At 57.8% G+C, this 20,833-nt stretch overlaps 1 protein-coding gene across 1 annotated transcript in view; it reads left to right on the plus strand.

Annotated features, from left to right (window-relative positions):
* The window catches only part of CCDC40 (coiled-coil domain containing 40), a 42,148-nt gene extending 21,424 nt beyond the window's left edge, over positions 1-20,724 (plus strand). The window contains exons 10-20 of the mRNA XM_027052570.2: positions 920-1,041; positions 5,572-5,815; positions 5,895-6,077; positions 8,600-8,845; positions 9,933-10,146; positions 11,309-11,478; positions 11,581-11,672; positions 13,952-14,072; positions 17,507-17,695; positions 18,781-18,939; positions 19,977-20,724. Coding sequence (XP_026908371.2) covers positions 920-1,041; positions 5,572-5,815; positions 5,895-6,077; positions 8,600-8,845; positions 9,933-10,146; positions 11,309-11,478; positions 11,581-11,672; positions 13,952-14,072; positions 17,507-17,695; positions 18,781-18,939; positions 19,977-20,225 — 1,989 coding nt within the window. The 3' untranslated portion in view covers positions 20,226-20,724. The remainder of the gene's footprint in view (positions 1-919; positions 1,042-5,571; positions 5,816-5,894; positions 6,078-8,599; positions 8,846-9,932; positions 10,147-11,308; positions 11,479-11,580; positions 11,673-13,951; positions 14,073-17,506; positions 17,696-18,780; positions 18,940-19,976) is intronic.
* Positions 20,725-20,833: the final 109 nt, after the last annotated feature.

Consider the following 20,833-nt stretch of genomic DNA (forward strand, 5'->3'; position numbering starts at 1 on the left):
GATCCTGCGTCTCCCTCTCTCTCTGCCCTTCCCCTGCTCTGTCTCTCTCTCTCAAAAATAAATAAACATCAAACATTTTTTTTAAAAGATCTTTATTCAAGGACCGCATTGTAACACGCAAGGGGAAAGATGCTCCCCTACCCCCGGCCCAGCCCTAAAACTCCCCTACCCCCTCCCAAAATATCACTGGGGCTTCGCTCCAAGGAAAGTGCTGAAGACGCACGCAAGTAGAAATTGTGTAGATTTAAAAACTCCACCAGCAAAATGAATGGCGGGGGCGGGGGCAGGGAGGGCGGGCATCGGGTTCAAGGGTCACCACATATCCGTGCAGCGGAAGCCTGTCCGACAACCAAATACCTGCTGACACGAAAGCCCGCGCACAGCATGCTGATTTTTAGTTCTGGGTTACAAAACGTAGAGAACGTGACCGCACACACCCACACCTGCGTGCACACACACACACGTGCACACATGCACACAGACACATCAGGGCCTGATGGACGCCCCCACCCAGCCGCCAGGTCGTTCTCCACGGTGCGGGCTCTTACGAGAAGGGCTGTCGGGCCCCGAGGCTCCGTCTGTGGACCGGAGTCATCGTGAGAACCAGCGACCCCCCCACGTCCGCATTCTCGACGGGGCGGGCGTCAGTCACTGCCCGCCACCCCCCTTCTCCCCCTCCTCGATCCCCTGGCTCTGAGCACCTCGCGGCCCTGGGTCAGGGCTCGGGTGGGTGCTCAATGCGCCTTTAGAGCCGTATTTATGTTCACGTTCGTCCTTTCACTGGTGCGCGATAGGAAAGCACGAGTCACATACGGGAAAGGAGGCGGTTCCGGCAGTGGGGGCCCTCGCACACTCCCGTGGGGCCTCCGGCATAACGAGGTTCGGCCAACGTCCGTGTCACCCTGACTGTCCCCCGCAGGCCTGCACGGAGATAGATGCCATCCACGTGGAGAAAAGGCACATCGTGCAGCAGTGGGTCGCCTGCCTGGTGGGCATGAAGCACCGGGACGAGGCGCACAGGACCATCCGGGAGGCGCTCAGGTATGCGCACCCCTGGGAGGGCCGCTCGCCGCCCTGCTGGGGTCCGGGGCTCGGGGCTCGGGGCCACAGGCGGGTGCGCCCTTCGCCTGCTGGCCTTGGACAGGGTCAGGAGGCAGGGTCAGACATGGGATCCAGAGCAAAGCAATCTCATGGTGCTTTTCGTGTGTGATGGGCCCCATGCTCAGCTTGGGCTGGCGTGGGCCCGCGGACCCTGGAGGGGGCTCTGTCATCACCCGGATTTGCCAGAAGAGGAGGGTGCGGTGGAAGGCAGCGCTGTGTGAGCCGGACTTGGGCACTGCCACGGTGGCCCCAGTGGGCCTCCCTCGGGCCTGGGGTCCGGCAAACAGCACCCCATCACTGCCAAGGATAACCAGGGCCACAGAGCAACGACAGAGAGTATCCACTAAAATCGCGTCCCCGGAGGGGCGCCTGGTGGCTCAGTCAGTCAGGTGTCTGAGCCTTGATCTCAGCTCAGGTCTTGATCTCAGGGGTCGTGAGTTCAGGCCCTGTGGGGGGCTCTGTGCTGGGTGTGGAGTGTGGAGCCTGCTTAAAGAAGGAAAAATGGGGCGCCTGGGTGGCTCAGTCAGTTAAGCGTCCAACTTAGGCTCGGGTCATGATCTCGCGGTCCGTGAGTTCGAGCCCCGTGTCGGGCTCTGTGCTGACAGCTCGAAGCCTGGAGCCTATTTCGGATTCTGTGTCTCCCTCTCTCTCTCTGCCCCTCCCCCACTCATGCTCTGTCTCTCTCTGTCTCAAAAATAAATAAACGTTAAAAAAAAATTTTTAAAAAAAGGGAAGGAAAAATGTGTCCCCGACAAAGGGGCATGGCGAGGCCTCTTGGGACCGCTCTAACGGCACCCTGGGTCCCGTCCCTCCCTCACACTAAGGGAGGCCGGATGACCAGCTCTCCCGAGGCTGGACCCGGCAGCCCTGGATCTGGACCCCATTGATCTGGACCCGGCAGCCCTGGGTGAGGCCCACATGTGACCTCTAGACCAGACAGGTCCCCACCACCCTGACACTTTCTAGACCACGACCAGCCATCGAATCTTTGCCATGTCAGTGACAAAGTCACGTCAAAAGCGGGTCCCAGCTGCGGGTGAACAATCATGATCGGGACTCTAGTAAACACTGAAAGTCACGTATTCAAAGGAAACATCTCAAACAAGCAGAAACCACAGACCCTACTGTGTTTAAGCTCAGGGGGGCGGGGACACCCAAGAATTTACAGTCCCCGGGGGTGGGGGGGCGGGGCCACACCCCATCCCCTGGTGCCCTGCCGGCAGCCTTGTCTAACTTCCCGATGGGACATGGAGGGGCGACCTGGCACAGAGCCCCTCGCCCTGGGGATGCTGGGATGTAGCTAGGGTGCCTCCAGACCCCCAAGCAGCTTCCCTGGGAACCTTGATGGATGGGGCCCGACGCCGGGGCCGTGCAGTAAGCTCCACCAGTGTCTGTACCCCAGTATTTTCTGTCGGTATCCGTTCGTCTAAGAAGTTATGAAAACGATCGGTTATCAAGGATCAGTGATCACATCATAGGAAATTTGAAAACCACAGAAAAAGGTTTCCAAGAGTGCTGTCTTTTTCCCTCTGGTGACCACGACAATTTATTAGCAGTTTGGGCACGCCCGGACATCTCTTCTCTCGTGCCTGTGACTTACCACGTGTTCAGACGTCTGTCACGCAGTTTGTGACTGTGCCTTTTTAAATTGGACGTCTGCTTTAATTGTCAGATGTAATAGGCATTTGTAAGGCTGCTACTCCCTAGAAAAGAAAACGAGGAGGTTTTCCATTTTAAGCCGGGTTTGCGGAGGCTAATTTATGTACACGCTTCTTATGCGGAAGGGTTCTCCCTCTTCAGCGCACAGCTTTGTGAGTTCTTTGTCAAATGGACCGAGGCCAGTGCCCCCATATCCCCACCCCCACCCCCCGAGTCAGCATCCTCTCTGCACCTCCCGCCCCCAGCGGACACTGACCTGCCTTCTGTCCCCTGCGGGCCTGTCCTTCCCAAGATGTCCCATAAATGGAACCCCACAGTGTGCACATTTTGTCGTCTGGCTTCCTCCACACAGCACACCACTGTGTTCCCCGGCTCCCCCCCCCGCCCGGTGGACTGCCCCGATGTTTCCAGTTTGGGGACGTCGTGGGAAAAGCTACCGTGACAGTCGGTGCACGTCTGGGTGTGGACGCATATTTCCGTCTCTGTCGCGTGAATACCCAGGCACGGGATCGCTGGCCAGTGCGAATTTGACTTTGTTACAAACTGCCCGTGTGTTTTCCGGTTTGGTTTCTTCCATTGTGCATTCCCTCCGGCAGGTGAGTGACAGTCCCAGTTACCCGCGCCCCCCATTCTCACCAACACTTGGTGTCGTCATTTTGATTGTAGCCATTACCAGGTTTACGTTTGCATGTCTCTGATGACTTACTTGCCACCCACACGCCTTCTCTGGCGAAGCGTCTTTTGCTTATTTTTCAGTTGAGCGGATTATCTTGTTCTTGACTTCTGAGGGTTCTCCGCATAATCTAGACACGAGTCCTCTCTCGGGTGTGTGCTTTGGAAGTATTTTCTCCCTGTCTGTGGCTCACCTGCTCCTTCTCCCAGCCATGGCTTTGGAAGAGCAGAGGCTTTAAATTTTGATGAAGCCCTATTAGTTAATTTGTTTTCATAGCTCACGCTTTTTACGTCCCCTCGAAGAAATCTTTGCCTGACCCAGGGTCATGAGGGTTCCCTCCTCCTGTCTTCTGCTCAGCTCTTCCGTGTGGCACATGACCGATTCCAAGTCAATGCCTGTCGTGGTATGAGACCCAAGCTCGGTCTGTTTGCACATCTGTCTCCAGTGGTCCCAGCACCACTGCTGAAAAGACGGCTCTCTCCCCTCTGAAATAGTGTGTCATCTCAGTCACAAATCAATTGTGTGTGTGTGTGTGTGTGTGTGTGTGTGTGTGTGTGGCGTCGTCTCTATTTGTGGACTCCTGGTTCTGTTTCATTCAATCTACCCTGTCCCTTCACCGACACCACATTGTCTTGATGACGACAGCTTTATTATAGAAAGTCTTAAAATCAGATAGTGGGAATCCTTGTTCTTCTTTCACAAATTATTTTGGCAATTTGGGGTCTTGTGGATTTCCATACCAAGTTTAAAATTAGTTTGTCAATTTCTGGGGAAAAAAAAAATATACTTCCTGGGATTGGAATTGGAATCTCACTGAGTCTACGGATCTGTTCGGGGAAAACCAACACCTTAACAATATCGGATTTTCTGCCGAATAAACATGCCATCTCTCCCTGGTATCTTTTTAAAATGTGTACAGATGTGTGTTGCTACGCTGTTGAAATTAGGGGGGAAAAAGGCCAGAAAACTGGAAAGAGCCTAATTGTGTATCAGTGAGGATTCTTTTTTTTTTTTTTTAATTTTTTTTTTCAACGTTTATTTATTTTTGGGACAGAGAGAGACAGAGCATGAACGGGGGAGGGGCAGAGAGAGAGGGAGACACAGAATCGGAAATAGGCTCCAGGCTCCGAGCCGTCAGCCCAGAGCCTGACGCGGGGCTCGAACTCACGGACCGCGAGATCGTGACCTGGCTGAAGTCGGACGCTTCACCGACTGCGCCACCCAGGCGCCCCTCAGTGAGGATTCTTAAATTAGGGCCCAGTCATCATTTAGAGTTCCATCTGGTCACTGAGAAGAACTGAGAGGGATTTCCATGTGCACTGGTATTTAGTGTCTCTAAGACACAAGAAAATTAAGACAGAACGGGATCTACTAGGCTACTGTTTGTTTCTTAGACACAGACAAACATAATGCTATGTAAGTATGAATAGATCTGGAAAAACATGTAAGAAATAGCTGGTTGCTTGGGGAAGAGAATTGGAGGCCTGGGGACAGATGTGAGGAAAAGACACGGAGGGCGTGACTCCGGTTCAAGGAGAAAGTACTTTCCGATTTTTTGAATAAGAACTTTTTCAAGGGATAAGATGCTGTCAGTGGACATCTCAGAACAAAGGGGGGAAAATGTCTCGCACGCAAACGAAAATTCCACTTCTGTTTTCCGGCACCTGTGTTTGTGAATGGACGTTCATTGCGGGTATTTCCACGGCCAGGGTGTGGGGGGGAAACAGAAGAGTTTGGAGCGAGGCCCACCGGTGGCCTCCCAGCCACGCTGTGCACTGTGGCCGTGGGGCGAGCCAGTCCGGTGACCTGAGCTCCAGTGCTCACGTGTATGACCCTGGAGTCGCGCACCCCCTTTCCAGGATGGCTCTCGGGCCTAGTGAGGGCAGGCGGACGAGGCCCCCGGACAACGCCAACCCCTCCCTCCCTTCTCCTGTACTCACCATCTCAGAAGTCTTAGCCTTAAACTCAAAAGTGGGCAGGGGCTCTGTGAATACGTTAGGGAGCAGTAGTCGAGACTGGCTGCTATTTGCGGTTGGTTTCCCATTCGTCCCTCCCCATCGGGGGAGCCCCCCGTGAGCGGGCACCACCACACGCTTGGGCCCTCTGATGCCCCAGCTTTGCTCTCTCGATCCCGGCAGCGAGTGCCAGCACCAGATCGCCTCCATCGACGGTGAGATCGAGGCCTACAAGAAATCCATCGTGAAGGAGGAGGAGAAGAATGAGAAGCTGGCCGGCGTCCTGAACCGCACGGAGACGGAGGCCAGCCTGATGCAGAGGCTGACCACGCAGTGCCTGACCAAGCAGCAAACCCTACAGAACGAGTTCAACACCTACCAGCTGGTGCTGCAGGACACCGAGGCCGCGCTGGGCCAGGCCCACGTGGTAGGACCACATTCCCCACCCCGCAGGGCCGGTCCCCACGGCCTCCCCAACCTCGCCACCCCTGTGGCTTTCTTTCCAGGAGTACGCGACGGCCACGGGCAAACTGCAGACCGTTCACCAGACCATCCAGAGCGAGCTGGAGGAGAAGAGGAGGACAGATGCCTCCGTCGCGGAGAAGCTGCAGGAACACATTACCTCCAACAAGATGACCAAGTGCTTCCACAAGCTCATCCTGAAGCTCCAGAAGGAAAAGACCAACCTGGTACGCCACCGCTCGCCCGTGGTAGTGCGGGACGGGCGCCTGGGCTGGCGGGCGGGGCGGCGGCTCTCAGAGAGAACAGATCGCGCGCAGAGGAAGCGGGGCGAGCAAGGGGCCCTGGGCGTGTCCGTTCACTTTCCACTTGGTCCTAGTTCTAAAAGCAAGCATTTGGTGGTAGAAAAGCCTGGAAATAACCCCACCGTCCAGAGACGACCTCTTCTAGCGTTTTGGTATATTTGCTTCTGGAACTCTTTCCAAACACCCACGCTCGCACCCGCCACCAATTACGTGCACGCACAACGACACACGCAAACACACGTGCATAGAAACATCCCCACGCGCACACGAGCCGGCACGCCCGCACAGGCACACACACTCGTGTGTGCCCACACGTGCACACACCTTGAACAACAGAGGACTCCGTGTGTCAGTTTTCAGTCCATTCTATTCCCTTGTCGTCAGTTTTACTGAAAAGTGACGCAGAGAGACAAGTGCGCAGGTAAGAAGCGTAGGACTCCGCTGATCTTCTCACCGTGTGTATACAGAGTTTTATTTAGCTTCCAGGCCACGCGCAACATACCATTTTCCGTGAAATATTCTGCAGAAACTTCCCTTTTTCCCTTCTGCATGACGTCTCATCATACGAATGTGTAGGTTTTAAGTACTATAAACAACTCAGCACCGAACGGGCTTGCCCGACGGTTTTGTCCCACACTTCTGAGGAGAGAGCGCTACAGCAGAAACCCCGGGTCGAAGGGTAGGGGTGTCATCAGTGGGTGGGAGCCCCCAGAGCCTCTCCCCACCAGGCTTGGCCGTCGGGGCCTGGGACCCCCTCCGACAAGGCCTCTCTCTTGTTCCAGGGGTCTTAGTTTACTCTGAGCTGTGGTCATGGGTCCCTGTGTCCTTCAAAAACCAATTGTATACTTAAATTTCTTCTTCTTTGACCCTTCCCGTGGTGTGGGCCCCCCGGGGACCCCGCGGAGGCTGCCTTGGCCTGCAGCAGGCCTAGGGCCCATCCCAGCAGACGGCCTGCCCCTCAGCCCCCACTCGAGTCTCAGGAGGAGAGGTGACCCACTCAGCCTGCCTTGCTCTCCAGCCCCTACCAGAAGCTTCCATCTGAGGGGCGGGAGATGAAGGGGACCGTGGGCCCCTCCTGGCCTTAGGCTAAGAGCATTAAGTCCCTCTCCCGCACGATCCTGGCCTCTGCCTTCACTCTCTCCTCGTACGAGAAACTTGGCAGGTGTCAGAGGATTGAATCTAAGCATTTATTACAATGAGTGCAAGGTGGCTGGGGAGCCAGAGGCCGTGCCCCTAAATGTCAGCCATTGATCGGTTGATCGCCATCGCTGTCAGGTGGATACCGGCCAGGAGGAGGCCCGGCTGGTGGGGCTCGCCTGTCCTTCCGGGAGGGCAGGGCTGCTGTCTCCCCAGCCGGCAGCCTAGGCACGCCACCCTCCCGGGCACCCGGGAGGAGGGCAGCTTGCTCCTGGCCTGGTTACACCAAAGAAGTGGGGAGACGGGGCTCGGCTGGGTGTCCACAGGAGGTCCTGTCTGATGCCGCGGCCATTCCATTCATCCTTCCTCTGGGAAGTGGGGGCAAGACTACCTGCTGGGAGCAAAACTAGGGGCCCCACGCTGTCCTGGAGAAGCTAAGGAGCATGGTGTGTGTGAAGCCAGCCTTCCTGCGAGAATGCAGGGGGGGGCCCAGCCACCTCTGCAGGTGGCACATGTACTACCACCGATGACCAGCGGAGGGCAGTAAAGGGTCTTGGTCCGTCAACTGTCCATCGTGATTGCCCAAGAGTTCCAAGTCCTGCTCCTGAAAGGGGGTGTTTTTGCCAAACCGTTCAGAAAGCCCCCTGGGATCTGGAGCTGGGGCCCAGGGGGCGGACAGGCACGGGTCAACCAAGAGTCTACAAGTTAGTTCAGGAACAGTACTGACATCCCAGGAGAGGCCAGGGCAGTCTCAACACGAGTGCAGGGTCCAGGAGCAGAGCCGGGGGAGTCCAGAGAGCCTGGCTCGTCCGTCTGGTGACCAGAAGGGGACTTAGGAATTGGAATCTCATAGGGCTGCAAGCTCGGGGGCAGAGTGGGAGGCGGGAGCCCCTGTGAAGACCAGGGCACCACAGATGGTCTTGGCAAAGGAAGAGACCAGGGGCTTAGCCAGAGCTCAGAGGACGGGAGGGTTCGGGAGCATTTCCACGGGGATCTGGGTGACCGAGGTGCTGGAAGGTTCTGCCCCTGCTGGGCAGGCTCTGGCTTTAACACCGAGGAACGTTGGGTGTCCTGCCGAGCCACCCACAGTGGCCGGTCAGAGGGTGCACCTCGGAGGACGGGGAGTCGGCAGGAGACGGAGACAGGGAGAGAGCTGAGGATGTACGTGGGCAGGAGTGGTGGGCACAGCCATGGTCCAGGGAAAAGACCCCATTTCCAAAGGGAGCCTGAAATGACAGTCTGGCCAGCTCATCTGGAGCCCCCACCCAGGGGGAAGAGACGTTCAGACACGTTTCCTTTTGCTAATTCAGGTGACACATCTCTCCAAAACTGACGGCAACGTTGCCCAGACCACCCTGGACATCACGAACACCAACTGCAGGCTGGACGCCCATCAGAAGACTCTGGCCGAGCTAGACAAGGAGGTGAAAAAAGTCAATGATCTCATCACCAACAGCGAGAACGAGATCTCCAGGCGCACGATCCTGATCGAGAGGAAGCAGGGCCTCATCAACTTTTTCAATAAGCAGCTGGAAGAGATGGTCTCCGAGCTGGGGGTAAGACCTCGGGGCGGGAGAGGCTGCCCCTGCTCGGTGTCCGTGCCTGGCCGTCTCCGCAACTCCTTAGGTTCAGAATTGAGCCTTCCCCGCCCCTTTTACGGGTGAAATGGCATACCCACGGGGCACGACCCCAGTCAGGGGCCGTCCGCGGACCTCCTTCCGCCAAGGGCCCAACAGCAAACATTTCAGGCCAGGTGGTCGCTGCCAAAGCTACTCACCCCTGCTGTCCCGGCCGGCGAGGCAGGCGATTAAGTAAATGGATGTGCACAATTAAACCTTATTTATGGCCCCTGAAGTGTGAATGCCATGTAACTCTCACCTGGCACACAATTTTCTTCTTTCTCGTCGTACAAAGACAGTGGGTGGGATCTGACCCTCGGACCGCTGCTCTACATGAGGGGGTCTGATGAGTTTGAGGCTTGAAGTGCTATTGGCCACCCAGGTATCCCCAGCCTGGGGCCCTAACTCCGGGCTTCCGGTCCGGGAGTAAGATGGGAGACCCCAAATACCAGGGAGCCTTCTCAAAGCTGCAACCCACACGGGTCCTAAGACAGTACAGACCCCGACCCGTGACAGTCTGCTGGTAAAAGACAAGTTGATGGGGCGCCTGGGGGGCTCGGTCGGTTGAGCGTCCAACTTCGGCTCAGGTCACGATCTCACTGGTTCAAGCCCCGCGTCGGGCTCTGTGCTGACAGCTCAGAGCCTGGAGGCTGCTTCCGAGTCTGTGTCTCCCTCTTTCTCTGCCCCTCCCCTGCTTGTGCTCTGTCTCGCTCCAAAATAAACATTTTTTTTTAATTAAAAAAAAAAAAAAGACAATTTGCAAAGCCCCTTTGGGTGACGGAGTTCCCCCAACCCTGCCCTTGGCCCCACAAGGCTGTGACGTGGTGGAGAAGGCCTCCCGAGACCCGTGTCTCCCACAGTGGGTCAGGGGGGCATATGGCGGGAGCCCGGTGCCCCAGATGAAACGTCCCCAGTCATCCTCGCACAGATGTGTGATCTCCTGGCCCCCTCCCCTGCCCACCCGGAGAGCACCCCTCTGGAAACAAGGAGGCTCAATTTGCTTTTTTGTGACCGTCCCTCGTAGGGAGAAGAAGTGGGGCCTCTGGAGCTCGAAATCAAGCGGCTGACCAAGCTGATTGAAGAGAACAACAGCAGCGTGACACAGGCCCAGGTGACCTGGCTGCGCCTGCAGCAGGAGATGGTCAAGGTCACCCAGGAGCGGGAGGAGCAGCTGGCTTCCCTGGATACGCTCACGAAGGAGGTCCACATCCTGGAGCAGAAGAAACTGCGCATAGAAAGTAAGCGCTCGGCGTCTGGGGAGGGGGACCCACCGCCTACTTTTCACGAAACCACAAGGATCATGGCACCTCTCGTAAACGTGAGCTGTTGCCCTGACCGCCAGCCCCGCGGCCGGCACACTGGATCTGTCCAGTTCTCGGATGGAAGGGTGCTTCCGGAGAGAGGACCGTGGAAGGCCCACCATCCTGCCCAAGGCAGGATGTTTCCAGCGTGACTGGAAACGCAGAGATGCAGCTCCCAGCGGGTCCCCCTCTGGAGGGCGGGGTCGGGGGGGACACCTCGTGCCCCGAGCTCGGGGCTGCGAGATGGGGAATCTTTCTTACTCTCCGGCAGAACCTGGAAAACCCGTCCCACCACGGGCTCCCAGACGGTGTAAAAACCAGGGGTCTCTAATGTGCTGGAGTGTCCAGTAGGGTGAGACGGGCATCCTTCCCGGCCACCACCCCCTCCCCGGGGCCCCCGCTGAGGCACCCTGATCCCCCACCTGGTCGCACGTGGTCTCCAACCAGAGATCCACGCAGGTCAGCCCGGCCACGCGGCCCCACGGGAAATGCTGCTAAGTGGCCCGGGGCCCATTTCTTTCTTTCTTTTAAAAAAAATTTTTTTTAATGTTTACTTATTTTTGAGGGGGGTGGGAGGGGCAGAGAGAGAGGGAGACACAGAATCCAAAGCAGGTTCCAGGCTCCGAGCTGTCATCACAGAGCCCGACGCGGGGCTCGAACCCATGAACTGTGAGATCATGACCTGGCTGAAGTCGGACGCTTAACCGACTGAGCCCCCCAGGTGCCCCCCGGGGCCCATTTCTTCCCAGGGGTCCTGCTGCCTTCCTGGCCCGCCCTGGGGTCATCCAAATCCCACTGTTGAAGATTAGGGTGGTTGTTTTCTGCCCCAACCCCCGCCCCTGAGCTGGGCGGGCTGGTGTAGGGGGCAGAGCCAACCTCTCCGGGAGACCCAGGAGCACCAGCCACGTCCCCAAGGTTACTCTCAGGGCAGGGGGCTTGCCCCCCACCATCTCGTCCCCTCACCTGCTGGCCGCCCGCACACAGGGGTCCTTTCCGTTCCCTCAAAGGGCCAGGCTTCAGAAACGGAGCGGCCAGGGCTGTGACAGGGAGCGGGGGCTTCTCTGGGGACATGGCTACCCCCGCGTCCCCTCTGCCGCAGACAAGATCGATCAGGAGAAGAAGGAGCAAAGGGAGATTGAGTGCCACATAAGGGGCCTGGAAAACGAGCTGAGGAAGATCAACGTGCTGGCCAACAGGAGTCGGTGCAGCTCCGAGGAGCTACAGCAGAACAACCTGGTGACCGAGAAGGACTTCGTGGGCTCCCTGAAGGTCAGGGCCCGAGGGCACGGGCTGGCGGAGGGAGGGCGCTCGGGTGGGCGCTCGCGTCCCCCGGCGTCACCCACAGCCGGCCGTGCCCCTGTCCCCGCGCAGGCCTCGGAGAGGGAGACCATCGAGATGCAGGAGAGGTTGGACCAGCTCCAGGAGGAGAAGGCGGCCATGCTGAACAGCCTGGTGGAGGCGGAGTGAGTGCCACTGTGGTGTCACCGCCCCTGCAGCCCAGGGGCGCCCACCGTCCACTACACCTGCCTGGGGAGCGGTTCTGGAGCCAACACTGGGCGGGGGGGGGGGGTCCCAGGAAAGACCTGGTGTCACCACATGGTTCCGGCCGCCCGCCCTCTCCAAGCCAGTCATCGGGGGGAAAGCGGGTGGCTCTTTCGGACAAGCGTTAAAAGTTACATTATTGCTGTGATGTCTGACGGCCAGGGTAATCCACCCCCAGCTGTAAGCATTCTACGCTAGAACAATCTGTGCAGAGCAGACAGGGAAAGTCACGTTGTTGTCCCAACCCCCTTCCCTTACCGGAACCCACGGTGTTCGTGTCTTTCCTCTCTGCTTGCTTTTTATTTTTATTTTTATTTATTTTTTTATTTTTTAACGTTTATTCATTCTTGAGAGACAGAGACAGAGCATGAGCGGGGAAGGGGCAGAGAGAGGGAGACACAGAATCCGAAACAGGCTCCGGGCTCGGAGCGGTCAGCACAGAGCCCGACGCGGGGCTCGAACCCACGAACCGCGAGATCCTGACCTGTTCAACCGACTGAGCCACCCAGGCGCCCCTCTGCTTGCCTTTTAAACAAAAATGGGGGTGTTCTCTATGCTGCCCTTGGAAGCAGAGTCACGTGTTTTCTGTGGACCGACACCTGCAGTGGGAGCTGGGCTGCTGAGCCGCCCTGTGTGGCCACAGGCCTCTCCTCTGCGGGCACACGTCCCATTGGTGAGGCTGCACCTCATGACCTAAGCCCCTCCCAGAGGTGACACCTTCAACCACCGTCACACGGGGCGTCAGGGGGAGCGGCGAGGGACACAAATGTGGAGACCGGGGAACGGGCGTAGGTCTTCGCTGATATCGCAACTTTTTCTTCCAAATGAAGTGTGGTTGACACACGGTGTCCCACTGGCCCCAGGGGTGCGCACTGTGCTCACCACTAGGGTAGCTGCGGGCCGTCCCCACCCGACGCCGTTACACCACCACTGATGACATTCCCTATGCTGTGCCTTCTGTCCCGTGACTCACTCGTTCCGTAATCTTCGCGAATATCCTAGTAGCTTCTGGGCTGTTGGCCTGTGCCGGCTTTTTCTTACGTCAACTCCTATCACGTTCGTGTTCTTTTCTTGGTTCCCCTACAGCTGCCTGATCCGCTCTCTCCGTCTCTCTTTTTACGCCCGCGGTCTGTCTGTATCGCGGGCTGGCAAACCCTTGCTGCAAAGAGCCAGACTGTAAATGTTTTCGGCTTTCGGAGCCGCACAGCCCTGTTTGAAGCCACTTTAAGTCTGCCGTCGCAGCTCGTGAGCCGCCGCGGACAACACGTAGCAAACGGGCGTGGCTGTGCTCCAGTAAATCTATTGGTGGACACCGTAATTTGAATTTTACGTCCTTTTTCTGCACGCGGTCTTTGAAATCTGCCGTGTGTCTTATACTTCTGGCACATCTCGATTCAGACTCGGCCAAGTTCAAGCGCCCCGTAGCCATTTGTGGCTGGGGCACCCTGTTCAGTGGGGCAGGAGAGGCCATTGCTGGCAGCTGGTCTGGCCGTGGCCGTGGCTGTGGCTGTGGGTCCAGGTTCCTCCTGCCGTGCTCGCCCCCCTTGGTCCCTAGCAAACCAGATGGTGGCCCCCCGTCCCCACCCAGGGTGCCGGAAGGTGGACTTGGCACTGCTGGGAAGGTAGTTGGGTGCCTTCGAGGCCCAGCCTGTGAGCCGCACCTGCCCTCCAAGCCCGCGTCGGGTGCTGTAGTGGGGAGAGACTGCCCCTGCCCCTGAGCACTGTGTGAGGAGCATGGCTCTGGGGCACAGAGGGGAGAGGGAGGAAGACTGCAAAATTCTACCCTCCCCGAGGGTGCCAGGCCACAGAGACCCAGGGGGCTTCGGGTCCCACTCTGGTCTCCAGGGCACGACTGCCCCCTTTGCCCTGGGTTGGGTGGGCTGGCAGGAACTTGAGAGGGCACGTTGGCCCAGGGTTTTATGTCGGCCTGCTGGTCCCAGAACAGGGGAAATTTGTTTCTGTTTAACAGTCGCGCCCATCACCCGGTGCCTGGGTATTTAAATACGCCATGTGGGAGTGAGACGGAGCCAGGTCCAAGGCACTGGGCCCCCTGCTCTGAGCCCACCCCAGACCTGCCTTCCACCCACCCGCTGTGGGTCCCGATTTGGAGCGAGCCCTTAAGAGCATGGGCTCACAGAAGCCTCAGAAAGAAATCCCCTTAATTTTGCCCTCTCTCACACTGCCTCTCCCGCCTTTAAAGACACCAGATCATGCTTTGGGAGAAAAAAATCCAGCTTGCGAAAGAGATGCGTGCATCGGTGGATTCCGAGACGGGCCAGACGGAGATCCGAGCCATGAAGGCGGAGATCCACAGGATGAAGGTGGGCGGGAGGAGGGTGGCGTTGGTGGGGGGAGTGCTGGTGGGCCCGGCCTCACTGGGGGAGGGCCCCACGGGAACCGCACGGGCCACCCTGGCCCGCGGCACGGACGTCACCCCTCAGCTCCAAGCACAAGCACCACCAGCTGCTTCCTTGCCGACCTCCTGTCCACGGTCTGTCCTCTTCCGTCCTTCCTGCACGGAGATAGTCGGACGCCACCAGACACACGCAGCCGTGTGCGCGGTATTTTCACGAGGCGCTTGGATCCTGACCCCGGGGCAGCCAGCGCACTCTGGCCTTCCTGCGTGCCGGTGGTGTGGCAACCCCCAAATCTCATGACCCATTTATTGAGCAGAAGGTGCCTCGCTCAGTCAAAAGTGCTCCGAGACTGCACCCGTCTCCTCCCTCGGAGCCTCCCTCGTTCTCCACCGTCATCTTGAGCCAGATTTCATGACCTCACGAAAGGCTGGTAATTAGATCCCAGGCTATCACCGAGCCTGAAGAGACTGGAAGAGTAGGCAATAAAAACAAACACTCGTCACTGCCACAGCCCGGCTTTTAATCAGGACCCCTCTGGCTGTGCCGTTCAGGGGAATTCTGATCAAATGCGTGAGCTCCTGATAAGTTTTTAAAACCCTCCACTTGATTGACTGTTCAAACCACACAAGCCACATATGTTGTGGCTGCAGCAGGTTGAACCCCCGCCGAGCGCTCGCACACGGGCACACAGGGACTGCCTTCTCCCTGCCTGCTTACTGGCTGCTGCTTTTTGTCCCTGAACAAAACTAGGATCCGTACGTCCAGCTCAGCAATTTATTTATTTATTTATTTATTTATTTATTTATTTATTTATTTATTTTTAAATACTACGGGCAGGGGTGCCCGGGCGACTCAGTCGGTTGAGCGCCCGACTCTTGATTTCGGCTCAGGTCACAATCCCTGGGTCGTGGGATCGAGCCCTGCGTTGGGCTCTGTGCTGAGTGTGGAGGCTGCTTAAGATTCTCTCTCTCCCTCCGCCCCCTCCCCCCGCACATGCGCACACTCTAAAATAAGTAATAATAATAGTAACGATAATAATAGTAATATGGACATTAACCCAGTCTTTAGCAGTTACAGAATGTTCCACGGTTGTATCCTAACTCCTTGGAACATTCCCGGGTTGATGAGTTCAGACTATGCCCAGTCCCCCATGGTGCCTCGTCACCATGAACAACGTTCCAACAATATCCTCTCTCACTGGGGTGTGCTTGTTTTCTGTAGGCTAGATGCCCAAAGCGGGATTACAGGGTGAAAGAGTGTCTCCGTGCTTGACTAGACCCCCTGCCACGGGCCACTTTTCCAAAAGGCACTTTGCGAACGACCACGTCCGTATGGCCTTGGCCCACAAGCCTTGATTCGTAAACTGCGGCTTTTAAGTGAGCTCGCCCTTTGTGGCACACCGTCCTGTGAGTCGTGACAAAAACATGGTGTCACGTAACCACCACCGCTTTGTGACACACAACACTCCCGTAGCCCTCAAGTTCCCTCGCGCCCCCTGGGCTGAGCTTCCCGCGCCCCCGTCCCTGAAGCTCCCAGAACGTCACATAAGCGGATCCTGTGGCGTGAAGCATTTTCAGTGTGGCTTTGCTCACCTGTCCTCATGTCTTTGAGACTCATCATGGTGGCGAGGACCCAGTCTGTTCTCTACGCCTGGTTCTGGTGGCCCATCTAAGAAATTGTTGCCCGGCCCAAGGTCACGAAGATTCTTCTAGAAGCTTCATAGTTTCACATTTTCCATTATGATCCATGATCTACTTTGGTTGGGTTTGTTTTTTTTTTTCCCCATGCCCTAGTTTGAGTTAATTTTTGTATATGGTGGGAGTCGTGGTTTGAGGCTAACTCCCCTACCTTGGGATGTCCCATCATGTCGGCCCCAGGTATTGTAGGACGGTCAGTCAGCTGACCGTGTTGGGTGGGTCTATTTCTGGATTTCTGGGCACTCTGCTGTGTCCGCCTGACCGCGTGCCTGCCCTGCCCCCCCCCACGTGGTCTATACCACTGCAGCTCACCGTTTACGTGAGCTTGTTTTGTTTACACGGCGTCTTTTCCCTCTCCATAAAAATTGAAGAATCGGCATGTGGATCTCCACAAAAGCGCCTTCGGGGACTGTGCTCAGGCCACCCTGAGCCCGTAGGCTGGTTTAGACCGTCCGGCATCTCTCCATGGCTGGTTTTCAGCCTGTGAACACGGCGCGCCCCCTTGGCGTATTTCGGTCTTGTCTGACTTGTTGCCAGCATCCGGTCCTCTCCTGTTGGTTAGGTTTCTACCTGAGTATTTCCAGTTTTCTGGTGCTAAAGTCACTGGTACTTTTTCACTTTTTCAATTTCAAGTTGCTCACTGCTTACAGAAATGCGACGTTTATTTACTGCCTTTGTTTCGTGGTTTTGTTAAACTCGCTGTTTGTTAGGTTTTTTTTTTTTTTTAATGTTCTATTTATATATTTTTGAGACAGAAAGAGACAGAGCATGGGCAGGGGAGGGGCAGAGAGAGAGGGAGACACAGAATCCGAAGCAGGCTCCAGGCTCTGAGCCGTCGGCACAGAGCCCAACGCGGGGCTCGAACTCACGGAGTGTGAGATCATGACCTGAGCCAAAGTCGGACGATTAACCAACTGAGCCACCCAGGCGCCCCTGTTTATCCTTTTCTATTTTGAACCCACTTTTCTGAAGCAGAACTTACCCACAATCAGATGTACTTATTTTAAATGTCTAGTTGGACGGGTTTAGCACGGGCCCACATCGACACCCTCACACCCGAGACAGAACACTCCCGCCGCTCGAGAAAACCCTGCGTGGCCCCTACGGTCAGCCTCCTCGACAACCGGGGCCCCAGCCCTGGTCCCACAGACCCTTTACCTCACCATCTTACAAAACCACGAGTAAGAAATCAACCTACCGGGGCGCCTGGGTGGCTCAGTCGGTTAAGCGGCCGACTTCGGCTCAGGTCACGATCTCGCGGTCCGTGAGCTCGAGCCCCGCGTCGGGCTCTGTGCTGACAGCTCAGAGCCTGGAGCCTGTTTCAGATTCTGTGTCTCCCTCTCTCTCTGACCCTCCCCCGTTCATGCTCTGTCTCTCTCTGTCTCAAAAATAAATAAACGTTAAAAAAAATTTTTTTTAAAGAAATCAACCTACCGTCCCTGTGCTGCTCCAGAATCCCAGCCAGGCTGCAAGCCGTGTCCTCTGTCTGCCAACCCCCCTTGGCCTCTGGCCCTTTCTAGTCTCCTGTTGCCCGTGCATTCTTTACGTGGACCTGAAAATCGTTCTGACCAGCTGGCGATGCCCCCCGATCCCTGTGTCCCCGGGCGCATCCCCCTCGTCCCCGTGCCGGTCCGGGGCTCCGTGGAGCTGCGCTGACCGTGCCTCAGTCTCCCTCACCGCCCCTCTGCCCTGTGTGCCCAGGTCAGGCACGGGCAGCTGCTGAAGCAGCAGGAGAAGATGATCCACGACATGGAGCTGGCCATCGCCCGCAGAGAGACCATCTCCACCCAGGCCGAGGGGCAGCGCAAGACGGACAAGAAGCTGCTCACCCGGACGGACTTCCACCGCAAGCAGACAGAGCTGCGACGCAAGATCAGGGATGTTCACAAGGTAGGGGAGCCGTGGTAGGTGAAGGCTCACGGGACACGGAACCTGGCCTCGGAGCCCCACCGGCGTCCGGCCAAGCTCTTGCACGCGGGGCTCGGGCCTCCTCGGGCGCGCCTCCTCCCGACCCACTTCGCCCAGGGATCACAGGAACGTTGCCTGACAGCTCTGTGCCTCGGCTTCCTCACCTGTGAAATGGGCACTCGTCTGGTGGAGTCGTCCAGAGGATCCCATGGAGGGTGCTGGAATAGCCCCCGTAGGTGTAAATCCTGCATAAGGACAGAATAGCCCAAAATGAAAGGCTTGACCCAACTGCTCATTTGGGAGTTACTGGAGGCGGCAGAGTGGCCTTTTCTTGGTCCTTCTTGGCCGGTCCTCTCTGCCATGCTGGTCATTCGTGAGGTCCGTCCCTCTCTATCCCTGGGGCTCCCACACCTGCCCAGAACCCGCCCCCCCCGCCACGCCCGACTCCTCAGCTCCAGCAACAGGTGCGCTGTACCCAAGTCCTCCTGCCGCACACCATGCCCAGCAAGGCCTCCGGCGTTTGTGCCCAGAATGGCCCTTTTTCCTCCCTGCCAGCGCATCCCAGATTCTCCCCTGTCCCCGGCTAGACCCTGAGAGTCACCTGGTCACCTCTACTTTATTCATCCACTGGGCCCCACCAGCTGCTTCCTCTGGGAACCACCTCCAGCCACCTGGCCTCAGAGGAATGGAACCAGACCTCCCCCACTCCCACTCCCAGCCCCCCACCCTGCGAGGCCTTAGCTCCTGCCCAGGCATCTGCTCCCAGCCTTGGCATGCAGCTGCTCAGCCGTCCCTGGGCCCTGGGCCCTGGCAGATGGACCTGCTGCAAGAGAGGGGCCCCAGAACTGCTCAGGCCCCCATGTCTCTGCCCAAGCCATGCCTGCCTCTGGGGAGCGGTCTGCAGTGTGGGCTTACCCGTGCCCCGGTGTCTCACTGGGACTCTCCCCTCCGGGTCCTGGTTCCCGAGGGGCAGGGGCTGTCTCCATCCTCACGGGAATCCTCCCCAGAGTATAGCCTGCTAGCCTGACTCTGTCCACCAAATAACCACGTCCCGGCACGGTCCCCAGGCCACCGAGGAGTGCACCAAAGCCATCTCGGAACTGGAAGAGACGCAAAAGCACATGAGCAACTCCCTCCTGGAGAAGCAAGAGCAGCTGTCAAAGATGCAGGCCAGGACCGACGAGCTCGAGGCCAGCCTGGGCCAGCTCCTGGCCCTCAAGCAACAGGTAGGCACGTCCCCCGAGCCAGCAGGGCCACAAGAACCTGGGCGTGCAGTCTGCCCCCGCAGCAGCCACTCTGCCTCCTCGGGCGCGCCTCCTCCCGACCCACTTCGCCCAGGGATCACAGCGCTGCCAGCCGCTTTGGGATTCCTCGCTCATCTCGTCTTCTCTAACCATCTAATGACACCGCACATCCATTGTGGGCCAGGCGCTGTCCTGGGTGCTAAGGCTACAGACCAGAGCAGGACAGAGAATGATCCCTGCCCTCCTGACCGTCACATTTGAGGGGCAGAGGAACAGATGGTAAACACAATGAATGAGAATTAGGTGGTGGTAAATACTCTGGGGAGAAAGCAGAGAAGGGGCCTCAGGGTTGGATGGGGGGTCTGAGAAAACATTGGAGTCCAGACTTGAAGGCAGTGAGGGGGTGAGCTGCCGGCTGGGTAACGCAGGGCAGGAGACCACTCTAGGGGCAGCCAGAGAACAGTGATTGGGTGATCATGGCTTTGGGCTCTTCTCGGGGAGGCGGGAAGACAGGGAAGGGCTGGGGGCTGAGGAGTGGCTCGGGTCTTAGCAGGACCGCTCTGGCTCTGACGTTGAGTGTGTGGGATGGAAGGGTGGAGGGTAGACACCAGAGGCTGTTTGAGATGCCACATGGACCAGGGCAGTAGCTGTGAGGCTAGTGAGAAGCTGTCGGATTCTGCGTACAATTTCAGCCACCCCCGTGGGCTTTCCCGCCAGATCGGATGTGAGGGGCCAGCTGAGTCTGCCGGGTCCAAGCCTGATCAGCCCAGACAGGGGAGGTAGCGACAAGTGTCCGCTCTGGGGGCGGGCACCTGGCAGCGTTAAAGGTCTCTCAGACGACGGGCGAAGGAAAAGGGTCTGAAAAGCGCACATCTGCCTCTTCTCCACGGTTTGGAGAATCTCTCTCCTTCACCCTTCTCCACCTGGCATTTCCTCGAGTCCTGACTTTGTGTGGGGGCAAGCCGGTGTCCTGTTTTCAACCTGCCTAACCTGATGCGGGGTCTCTTGTCCCACCCAAGAACCTCTCGGAGCTGGTGGCCCTGCAGACGCGCCTCAAGCACCTCCAGGCGGTGAAGGACGGCAGGTACGTGTTCCTGTTCCGCTCCAAGCAGTCGCTGCTGGCGGAGCACAAGCGCTTGGACAACCGGCTGGCCGTCATCAGCACCATCCTCCACCACGTGAAGGACGAGTACCCCCAGTTCCAGGAGGCCCTGCTCAAGGTCAGCCAGATGATCGCCAGCAAGCTCGAGCCATCTGGGTCCTCCTAGAGAGAAGCCGGGACCTCCCCCCAGCCTGCTCCCATGGAAGAGACCAGAATTTTGTGTATGATCAGGGACTTAGAACGTTCGTGTCACCGAAAGCCACGTCCACCCTCAGAGAGGTCCTTTAAGACGAATAGGCAGGCCAGCATGGCGTGATTCTTTCAGCCACCAGCAATTTCCACTAAGGCCCCCCCCCACCCCACCCCCACTCCCGCTACGTTTCCGGTGGCATTTCAGAGGTGGGGTGTCTCCCACCCCGCGCTGGACTCGAGGTCCAAGCGGCGCCCGGGTTCGGAGAGGCTCCCGCCTCCGCCCTTGACAGGCCTGCTCACCGTCATGGTCCAGGGCGCGGGGTGCAGCGGGAGCGCCCCACGGAGAGCGCGGGTGGGACGGGCGCCCCCAGGATGCACCTGCCCTGCGCCTCCGCAGCGGCCCCCGCCCTAAAAGGGCCTACGAAACAATTTCGCTTTCCAACTTTTCAGCGAAAAATAAAACTTTTTCTGAATATGGGGGAAAGGCGTATTTCTCCGGGAGCGCGTCGGAAACCGGCCCCGCCCGCGCCGCACCCTCGTCCCGCCGGGCCCCCCACGGCGCCCTGTCACGTTGCGCAACAG

This window comes from Acinonyx jubatus, chromosome E1, assembly GCF_027475565.1.
Source record: "Acinonyx jubatus isolate Ajub_Pintada_27869175 chromosome E1, VMU_Ajub_asm_v1.0, whole genome shotgun sequence".
Classification (NCBI taxonomy): Eukaryota; Metazoa; Chordata; class Mammalia; order Carnivora; family Felidae; genus Acinonyx; species Acinonyx jubatus.